Here is an 11,236-nt window from a genome sequence, read left to right on the forward strand (position 1 = left end):
CTTGTATCGTGATTTTACAAACTTTTCAATTATTTATGGGCGGATTAAGATGTTAGGACAAAACAAAATATTTGAGATGAGATTGGTTCATCACATCACATCACATCACATCACATCACATATATCACTTACTAGAATGCTCTAGCTTCTTACACGTCAAAAGCTTGAAATCAACCTCTATATTCTAAATTAATATCAAGAATGTTGGAGAAACATCTTACCCCCTATTTTTTACAATAAAAAGACCTTCATCCTATGTTTCCGTCGGTCTAGGAGGACAGTACTTTTGCCAAATTGCCGCACAAGGACTCATTGATAATTTTATAAATTTAAGGGACTAAATTAAAAAAAAAATAACTTAAACCGACCATTTTACACTCCAAAAAATTAAATTTCAGTTTTTACTAAAAAATGGTTAATGGAACCAAATTAAGACAAAAACTGAAGTTTATGAACAGGAAAGTGAAGAAATGAACTTAAAAAGCCAAAGTGACTAAATACAAATTTAAGCAATCAACTATATTTCATCATCAATCGAATCACTGTTCGCGACCTAGGGTTTTATTTTATCACCATCACTATTCATTATCATATCATATATTTTATATATGTATTTATATATATAAATATTTTATGTTTAATGTTGTATTTTTCGGAGACAAAAATAACTGTTTATAGTCAAATCATGTTTTTTCTATATTATATATATAAGTGTATATATATTATATGTAGAAAATTAAAAAACAAAAAAACACACAAATAAGGTACAAAAATACAAAAATAAATATTGAGTGATTTTATCTTGTTTGGAAAAATATAAAAACATGAAACCACACATAGCTGTTGAGTTTTGTTCTCGTTGTTTCTTGCTTTTTGTTGGCAGCATGTGCACTAGGGACAAGTACATGTTTAATATTCTTCGTATCACATTTTTAATGTTTATAAACTCTATTTAAAAAAAATACGACTTTCGAACTTATTGTTAAACCTGATTCAGATCTGATAATAAAATTACGATCTTAACTATCTTATCAAATATTCCACAAGAAATATATTTTTAACATAAAATCTAATATCATAGACGCTCCAATGAACATTAAAAACTTTAAAATCTAATGAACTTTTACAATTTTAACCTCCAAAATCATGAAATCCAATTTGAACAATCGTCCCTTGCTATCTCATTCTAGGGACAAAACGGTAAAAACATAGACATGTCCAAAAGGTGGACTAGGCCTGTCCTAGATACTCATCAGCTAATATTCTGTCTCCGTATCTCGTGCCCTTATAATATATATGTACAGATATTAAATAATCATATTGAAATTTAATATTGATTATAAAGTTCTCTAAAAAATATTATTGTCACACACATGTCACACATTAACACGTCCACATTGTGTGCTCTCCCACTATTATTGTGCTTTCATTTTACTTAACCATTTTGTTTAGTAAACTCTCAAGCTCGGCTCGAATTTAATTGAATTGGTGTAAAAATAATAATATATATTTAAAGATTTTAAATTATTTTAGTTCGATTTGTGTTTAATTTAATTAAAATTTATTTAAGTTTGATTAGATTAATAATAAAATTAAATTCAAATAGAATTTTTAAGATTCGATAATAATTAAATTAAAATTGAATTAGTATGTGTTCGGCTCGATGGGAATCTTTTACAGCCTCGTATTCATGCATATATTTTATGCAGTCTTATTTTCAATTTTCATTTCATTTTATTGCATGTTTTAATTTGAAAAGAAAAATATATTCCATTGACGTGAGATCATTAATATGAAATACGAAAATGTGATAAAAGATTCACATTATTTACACGGGCTTATTTTAAGAACTTATTATTTTTTATTGAAAATTGTGAAAAAAATGAGTTTTATGATTTTAAAATTTATACTTTTGGATTAATTTTATTTCATCAACTTGTGAAACTTGTTAGTAAAATTATAAATATTTTGAAAATTATTTTGACTATTTCATCATCATTCCCATTTTTCTTCGTGAAAGGTTAATTCAATGTTCTTTTAACTTTTCACTCTTAATACTCTTACTTTTCAGTACAGCTAAATTCATTATTTTTTTACAATTTATTTTTATGACCAAAAAACATATTTTTACAAATATTCGGTTTGTCTCATATATGGCCTTCCAAGATTCTTGACTACATTGTATTTTCTCTAGAAAAGGTTCAAAAATTATATTTACAGCCCTTTTGAAATTCATTATTTGCACTTAACCCCTTTTCGTTATAGTTTGGACGAAAAATGATATCGTTAGCAAAATAATTACATAAATCTACAATTTTGTCACTCATTTAGCATTCATATATAATAATTTTACACTTATAAGGAAAGAAAATATAATAATATTAACCTCACTCTATATATAAGTGATATATTTATCTTCTTAAGTACAAAAATATAAATAAAAATATTAAGTGAGATGCAAAATTGAAAGTCTATGTAATTTGTTTGTTGACATCAGCATTTTTCACCCAACGCTACTAGAAGGAAGCATTGTGTAAATAATTTTTTTTTAGAGGGGGTATAAGTGTAATTTTAAAATATTTTTGGGGGGAAAGATGGGGTCTAAGTATAATTAACACTTACACTAATAATGTTTCTACAGTTTCTTAGGACTCATTTGGTTTAAATTAGAGGAAAGAGGAAGTAAAAGCCGGAGGGTAAGTGAAAAGGTGAGGGACGGGAGACAATAATAGTTTTCTTTCAAATTATTTGGTATTATTGGAAGGTAAGTAAATTTTAAATACTTTTCTTTATTTTGTACGATAAAAATGGATTGAGAAGAAAAAAATATTTTTCTAATTTTACTGGTTAACTTTTTGTTTTTGTTTTGTAATAAAAAATAAACAAGTTAATATTATATTAAAATAATTTTTAGTATATAAAAAATTTAAAAATTTTATTAATAAAAATATTCTTCAAACAAGAACACAAATATTTTCTATTAATAAAAATATTCACCAAAAGTCGAGTTTTGCTCATTTATTTTAAACTATTTATTTTTAAAAATAAAAATTACTACTAATACCCTCAAATAAAGAATTTAAATTCAAATATCAGCACTTTTATTGGTGATTTAGTTATTTTCTTTCAAAAATTGTGTACCAATATTATCAATAGGAATAATAAAAGAATTTGAGCAAAATTACGTATATGAGTAATAGAATCAATAAAACTATAAATATATGCTTTTTTATCTTTTTGCTCTTATATGTTATTTTTTCGTCTAATTTTAAATAAAAACAAAATTAGACTACAAAGGGTTTCATATAATTTCAAATTTACTTCTCCTTCTCCCTAATCAAATACCAAACTTTTTTTATATATCCAATTTTACCTCCACTAACCAATCAAATCCTTAGTGCCCTTTTTTTTTTTTTATTGGGATAAAAGTTCTTCTATCATATATTCGTATCATGTGCTGATATTACGATAATGTATATATATTATATGGAGTTTTATTTTTAATTTATAATTATATTTTTTAATTTAAAAAACAAAAAGCGTGCTTCACTAATTGATATGATATTATTATGTTGTACGAAAATATTATTAAAAATCTAGTAGGCGCCCGGTGGAGAGCTGGCTCCACGTCTCCCCATTATTAATAAAATATAATCTTTTTTTCTCTTCTTTAATTTCAAGAATCGCATATGATTGAACTCCACTTTCCTCGCATTTTCCTGTTTCTCTGGGCCTAAGTATGTCAACAGTAATGCCACTACGAACTTGTATATATCCATTCTCAATTGTATATTATAGCATGTTTTTGTTGACTTTGAAGCTGCCTGAAAGTAGGTGTGGTATACAAATATAGTTTAATCATTGCAACTCCGCTGAGTATACGGTGAAAGATATTTATATATGATTGCATAGGGGACTCGAGGAGCAGACACCTAGTGGAGTGTGTGAAAAAATTTGAGGGAGAGAGAGGATGGAGAGTTTCTTGAAGGAGCAAAGGGGAGGGGAGTGTGTGTTGGATTTGAGCCCGAGATCGACGGTTGGGGGAGGTGTGGAAGATGTGTATGGCGAGGACCGTGCCTCTGAAGATCAGCTGGTCACTCCCTGGACTATCTCTGTTGCTAGGTAGTATACTTGTTTTGCCTTGAGTTTGTACCAGTGATAGCATGATTCTTTTCTTTTGTGTGTGTGTTTTTGATTGCCCTTTTTCTTTTCTGAATCTTGGTTCTTTCTGATTTTGGTGTATTGTTGATTATTTCATTTTCATTGTGAAGCATGAAATTAAGGAATATAATTTTGTGATATGCTTGGTGGTGGCTGGTTTGTTTGTAAGTGTAGTTGAGTGATACTGTTGTAGTTTTCTGATTCCTTTCATGGTGTTTCTTTGGGCATTTTGTTGATCATATGAAGCTCTGTTATGGATTCATGATGGTGTTTACACTTTGATTTCAGCTGCTTGCTTGTAATTTGAGATCAAACTAATGGATTCTAGTGAGAATTTGAGATGATTGTTGAATTTCTAATGCACCATTGATCTTGCGGTTTGCTTTTTCTTCGAACAAAATGATTCAAGGTTGTCTTGATCCATGTTCTTGTTGGGTAAAGAACAAAGTATTCAGTAGACAAGATATGGCATTGGCTTTATTCATCAAATTGAGAGGCTGAAAATCCTTTGTGTTTCTCTCAATTGTGTGAACTAGCGGTTATAATTTGCTGAGAGACCCCCATCACAACAAGGGGCTGGCATTTACGGAGAAAGAGAGAGATGCCCACTACTTGCGCGGTCTTCTGCCTCCAGCTGTTATATCCCAAGAGCTTCAGGTTGATTAATTTTTCAATTGCAACTAATGTCCTCTTATTTGATTTGATCTATCTTTTTACTTACTTTGATGATCCAACATACCAGGAGAAAAAGTTAATGCACAGTCTTCGTCAGTATCAAGTTCCTCTCCACAAATATATGGCCATGATGGAACTGGAGGTACTGCTAAACCTTTTTGATGCCTGTTTCGCTTCCCTATTCAGAATCCTAACTTTTAGTGTTTACAGGAAAGAAATGAGAGATTGTTTTACAAACTTCTCATTGATAATGTAGAGGAGCTCCTCCCAGTTGTCTACACTCCAACGGTCGGCGAGGCTTGCCAAAAGTATGGAAGTATCTTCAGGCGGCCACAGGGTTTATACATAAGTTTGAAGGAAAAGTATGTTTTTCTTGTGGTTGTATTAACCAATAATCCTGTTATTTGAACTAGTCTGAATTGGCAATGCAAGTTTGTGGTGTGCAGGGGGAGAATTCTCGAGGTTTTGAGGAACTGGCCTGAGAGGGCTATTCAAGTCATTGTTGTCACTGATGGTGAGAGGATTTTGGGACTTGGGGATCTCGGCTGCCAGGTGACCTCCTTTTGTTCTTACACTGCTCCTTTTTGTTCTTTCAATAAATATAACATAAGTAATTTGTTTTGAGAAAATTGTAATAAGAGAAAAGTTTCTGATCTTGATTCTGATTTGGTAATACAGGGAATGGGAATACCAGTGGGGAAATTGGCTTTGTACACTGCCCTTGGAGGGGTCAGACCTTCTGCAGTAAGCATATATGGCGAATTGACTGCAGAAATCATGTCTCTAATATCTTTTACTTTTTACATCTCATTAATTTTTTCACTCTGCTGCATAGTGTTTGCCTATAACAATTGATGTCGGAACAAACAACGAGCAGCTGCTAAATGATGAATTCTACATTGGGCTAAGACAAAAGCGGGCAACTGGAAAGGTTATACATAGTTTCTGTTTGCTTGACCGTAATCCAATTAATCTTAACTTATTGTCTAATTTATACCAAAATAACAATCTAATTCTTACTTTATGGTTTCCAGGAATACTACGACTTCTTACATGAGTTCATGACGGCTGTGAAACAAAACTATGGTGAAAAAGTTCTTATACAGGTTAGCAACTTTTATTAATCCCTGCCCCCAGCTTCAGAGGCTTTTCCTTCTAACATTGGTGAATGTGTGATTGCAGTTTGAAGATTTTGCTAACCACAATGCATTTGAGCTGTTGGCTAAATATGGCACCACCCACTTGGTCTTTAATGATGATATACAGGTATAATATGAGTTTTCAGCTGATATGTCTTCACGGATTGCATTGACATATAATTCTTCAAAATCCTTCTCCTGCAGGGGACAGCATCTGTGGTGCTTGCTGGGCTTGTAGCATCGCTTAAGCTGCTTGGTGGTTCCTTGGCGGATCACAAATTCTTGTTCCTTGGTGCTGGAGAAGTACATAACTTCCACCCTTTTTACTTTGGTTATCTCTGTGATTGTAGCATCTCAAAAAGAGGAACAGATGGCAAGATAGGAAACAGACTACATGGCATGTGGTACACAGGAGTTAATAATTAGAGTTAATTATAGGGATAATTACATTTACAACTCCTCATTTGGTCTGTTTACACTAATTATCTGTCTTTTAGATAATTATACATACACCCAAGTGAAAACGTCAACATTATTTACATAAACCACCCTTACTACTTTTTGAAAAATTTACACATACACACCCAAAAAGGTCAACATCATTGCACAAACTGTCTTGGGTGGTTTCTGTAATTATGTAAAAGATAGGGGATGGTTTGTGCAAACAAACTATAAGTCAGGGGTGCAAATGTAATTATCCCTTAATTATATGATCTTCCTTAGAACTAGTACAGACTATATCCTTCCCCCCTTTTGGACCACCCAAACCTTGCCTCCAAGTTAATGATGTTGAGATATGAGTATGTTGCACTTGAACAGTTGGTAATCTCTTAAAATATAATTGGACGAGAGCATTATATTTCCAGAAACAGAGATGTGTATTAATTCTGTATCTAATTCCAAAAAGCAAGAAGTTGTACGATTTGTATTATCATTGGGAAACTTAGAAGGATGTTCTTTGTAATTTGAAAAGAGAAAAGGGTGTACCTAGTAACTGTAATAACTCCCAGGGATTATTGTTTAGTTTGTTTTTCTCCCTTGTACTCGCACTCTACCATATTCTGCCTCTACCCCACAAGGCATTTCCATTGGCTGAGGGTTACTTTTATAATTACAGGCTGGAACTGGTATAGCAGAGCTTATAGCCCTCGAGATTTCCAAGCAGGTGAGTTCTTTTGTTACTATGCTGCCTCATATTGTTGTTGACAACTGTAAGCATTCGTAATTCTCCTTCCGTGATGTTTGTAATACATAGACTAAAGCTCCTTTGGAGGAAACACGAAAAAAGATTTGGCTGGTAGACTCAAAGGTAATGCGTTTCTACTAGATTGCATAATACAATGATCATCTTGTTTAGTCATTTGTGAATTGTTGTTTGCTCGGATAATTTCTTCTGATGAAAGGATCTGTGGATCATTTACAGGGTTTGATTGTTAGTTCTCGCAAGGGATCTCTTCAACACTTTAAGAAACCTTGGGCTCATGAGCATGAACCTGTTAACAATCTCTTAGATGCAGTCAAGGTCGGTTGATATTCACATGTTACATTTTATGACAGAACCGAGTTTTTTGGATGTACTTATTTTTTCACTTTCAAATTTTACCAGGCCATCAAACCAACGGTTTTGATTGGAACATCTGGTGTTGGAAAAACATTCACCAAGGAGGTTGTTGAGGCTATGGCCTCCTTAAATGAGGTTTCTCTCTCTGTCTCTCTCTCTCTCTCTCTCTCTCTCTCTCTCCTCAGTGTACGAGAGTGTTTGTTTGTGCACCTGCTCAATGATTTTACATGAGATTTTTCTGACTCATTATTGCTGCAGAGACCTCTTATATTGGCCCTCTCAAATCCAACCTCACAATCTGAGTGCACGGCTGAAGAAGCTTATACCTGGACTGAGGTCTCTTTATGATTCCTTTCGTAGTAATGTTAATAGCTTCACTTTTGCTTCTATATTGACGTTTTCTTTTCCTTGTTTTGCTTAAGGGTCGTGCTATTTTTGCCAGTGGAAGTCCATTTGACCCTGTAGAACTCAATGGAAAATGTTTTATGCCTGGCCAGGTTTGCTGCTTTCTTGTTTTGACTTCACCGTATGTATTTTACTTTCTTACGTGCCTTGATAATCATCTGGAACATAACGATTATGTTTTCCTATGCATGTGAAATCATCAGGCAAACAATGCTTACATATTTCCAGGGCTCGGTTTTGGGTTGGTCATTTCTGGTGCTATTCGCGTGCATGATGATATGCTTCTGGCAGCTTGTAAGTATATAATCAGAAAAGATACACCTAGAATAGGCCAATATTTAGATCGTCTGATGGTTTTATTTATATAATTTTATGGGTTCTCTTCGCTTTTCGGGTGTCTGCTTTGCAATCATAAGCAGGAAAACATATTCTTACTGACTCAGAAGATAGTTAAAAGCACCTCAAAATAAGATATTGAAAAGTGTTGTATAAATTTTATTTTAGAAAAAATAAGATGTTTGGGGTCTATAAATTCTTTTAGAAAGTATTACGGTATTCACAAATCTTAACAAGCTCCTTCAACTTTAATACTGATTCTTTGCCATTCTTGAAACAGCGGAAGCTTTGGCTGGTCAAGTGACACAGGAACATTACGACAAGGGGATGATTTATCCTCCCTTTTCCAATATAAGAAAGATCTCAGCTCATATTGCTGCGAACGTAGCTGCTAAAGCATATGAACTTGGTTCGTACCCTTTCTTTTCGATCAATACTACGTCTATACACTTGAAGAGTATATTTCCATTGACAAGTTTGCTGCATTGTTCAGGTTTGGCAACGCGACTCCCTCGACCCGCAGACTTGGTTAAGTATGCTGAGAGCTGCATGTACACTCCAAACTACAGAAGCTACCGCTGAAGCAGTCGTTTACCATATAATGTATCGTTTTTGTATTGTGCTTGGAAGCATGTTTGATGTGTCTCTGCTGTTGTAAGATGCGGTCAATCAGAATCTCATGTGCTGTATTTGATGAATAAATTATTACTTCTCTTCTCTTTGTCTCAATCAATGTTGCTCCAGCATATTATATTTATTTATTATTTTTTATATTAAATTATAATATAATATACTTATTAGACAAGAAATACGCTGGTGGTATAATACGAAATGATGAAAAAATACATGAGAAATTTAAAAATATTTATTGTATGGAGAAATATCCTACCGTAAGTATAAACAATAATTAGTTAGAACACTTGTCGTGTTAAAGTCTTTTGAAAGATAAATGAAAGTACCATTGATATTGTCTATACTGTTATAAAAATTGTGAATGATTGGAAAATTTTTGTACAACAAATTATGGTTTTATTAATAGAGTTGCTAATAAGATTGCAATGGGTACTATAAAAATAGCTATTAATTAGGTCATTTAATAAGCTATTAGTAGAGATAAAAGAATGGCTTCTCTGTTGATAAAGCAAAATTATATTTTTGGTCCTGTAATTATAGGTGTCGTTGGTACTTCTTGTTTTGTAACTTAGTTTATTTACAGATTTAGTTATTTACATCTCACGTTTGGTCATTTTTTGACAAATTTATTTCCGTGTTGATAATTTTGATCTTCTTCATATTAGAGTAGACATTATTTTTGGCTCTATAGGTACAGGTCGTTAAGACCAAAATTGTCAATACAAAACTAATTTTTTTTTTTTTAAAAAAAGTACCAGATGTGAGATGTTAAGGACTAAAAGTTCATAAAAAGAGGACTATTATGTTAATAGGGTAAGTTATAGGATAAAAAAGTGCTAACGACCTATAGTTATACGACCAAAAAATATAACTTTGCCCATGTTATCATTTCTTAATTGGACTTACAAAACTGTATTTCATTAGTTATTTATAATATTTTGATGATAAGAACACATAAGGTATGACTTGGTATATTTTGCATAATTCAAATAATTTGGATTTTCTAATTCTCATTACATATGAAAAAATTATCTACTTAGTATATTTTTATTTTAATTAATTATGATAAACTACTTAAAATTTTTTCTTCCAACAATATATTATTTGATACTATTTAAAAAGTTAATTAAGAAAAAAAAAATCTTCCAGTTTAGGAAATAATTTCCAGCTCAAGCTTCTGCGACGGATTGAATTTTCTATTTCAGACTCTATTCCATTTTTTTATTGGTTCAAGATAAACACACAACGTGTATAAAGACAGTATTATGTATTTTATTTAAAGAAAGGTTTTATACGCGTATTATGTGTATGTAGAACGAAATAGAATACGGAGTAGAATTTGTAATCGAAAATACGATGGATCCAAAGGAACCATCCCAACAAGAACCTGCAGTTATTGCCATTACTTATTACTAGTCATTCTCAACTCAAGGCTCCAAAACCATTAGAATACATTTATATGTCGTCCTTAGCCTTGGTATCTTGTGCTACTAATATAAGCTTCCCATGAAGAACTACTTGCTACATAGAATATTTCTGCAGAGAGAGTTTTACACGGGCCGCTATGCACCTTGAAGTTGAAGGCTAGCAAGATTGAAGAAGGCACCCCTCCTATTCTTGAGCTGGTTATAGGTCCCTCGCTCGATCACCTTCCCGTCCATAACGAAAGCTATGGAGTCCAGATTCTTGATGGTGTTGAGCCGGTGTGCCACCACCAACGTGGTTCTTCCCACCATTATCCGGTCCAGTGCTTCCTGGACGGCTTGCTCTGACTGCACATCGAGTGCGCTGGTTGCTTCATCCAGCAATAGTATTGTTGGGTCCCGAACGATGGCTCTGGCTATTGCAATCCTCTGTTTCTGACCTCCTGATAGCTGGACTCCCCTCTCTCCACATTCTGTATCGTATCCGTTCTTTAGTCCACTACAGATAGACATCAGATAAACCAGTTCATCTCTCTGTCTAATGTTAATCAAGAACCAAGGGATAATTACATTGACGTTCCCTAAAGTTTGAATGTTTAGGGAGGTATTTTTACAATATGCTCTATCTGCAGGATGTAATGTATTATAAGTTTGGACAATGCTTACCAGATAAATTCATGAGCATTGGCTGCTCTGGCAGCCTCCACCACCTCATTTTCTGTGGCACCTAGCTTTCCTAACATTATGTTGTCGCGAATGCTGCCCGAGTATATGACCGGCTCTTGGCTAACAAGTGCCATGTGTTTCCGGTACCACTGAATGTCCAGTAACCTTATGTCCACCCCGCCAACCTTAACCGAACCACGATCAACGTCGTAAAATCTCTGAATCAGGGCTATTAC

At 33.1% G+C, this 11,236-nt stretch overlaps 2 protein-coding genes across 2 annotated transcripts in view; one reads left to right on the top strand and one right to left on the bottom strand.

Moving 5' to 3' along the window:
- On the top strand, nucleotides 3,833-9,023 carry LOC105173548 (NADP-dependent malic enzyme). Its single transcript, XM_011095331.2, has 19 exons — nucleotides 3,833-4,122; nucleotides 4,698-4,818; nucleotides 4,904-4,978; nucleotides 5,047-5,198; nucleotides 5,283-5,388; nucleotides 5,515-5,580; nucleotides 5,672-5,767; nucleotides 5,871-5,942; nucleotides 6,019-6,102; nucleotides 6,180-6,278; nucleotides 7,093-7,140; nucleotides 7,231-7,284; nucleotides 7,399-7,497; nucleotides 7,582-7,671; nucleotides 7,795-7,872; nucleotides 7,959-8,033; nucleotides 8,145-8,235; nucleotides 8,558-8,686; nucleotides 8,771-9,023. Exons 1-19 carry the CDS (start codon nucleotides 3,971-3,973, stop codon nucleotides 8,857-8,859), a joined length of 1,776 nt encoding a protein of 591 aa, XP_011093633.1. The 5' UTR covers nucleotides 3,833-3,970; the 3' UTR covers nucleotides 8,860-9,023.
- LOC105173549 (putative ABC transporter B family member 8) overlaps nucleotides 10,222-11,236 on the bottom strand; it is a gene marked incomplete at its 5' end in the record, with an annotated part of 6,207 nt that continues 5,192 nt past the window's right edge. The window contains 2 exons of the mRNA XM_011095332.2: nucleotides 10,222-10,833; nucleotides 11,001-11,229. Coding sequence (XP_011093634.2) covers nucleotides 10,473-10,833; nucleotides 11,001-11,229 — 590 coding nt within the window. The remainder of the gene's footprint in view (nucleotides 10,834-11,000; nucleotides 11,230-11,236) is intronic.

Source organism: Sesamum indicum, linkage group LG11 (genome assembly GCF_000512975.1).
Source record: "Sesamum indicum cultivar Zhongzhi No. 13 linkage group LG11, S_indicum_v1.0, whole genome shotgun sequence".
NCBI lineage: Eukaryota > Viridiplantae > Streptophyta > Magnoliopsida > Lamiales > Pedaliaceae > Sesamum > Sesamum indicum.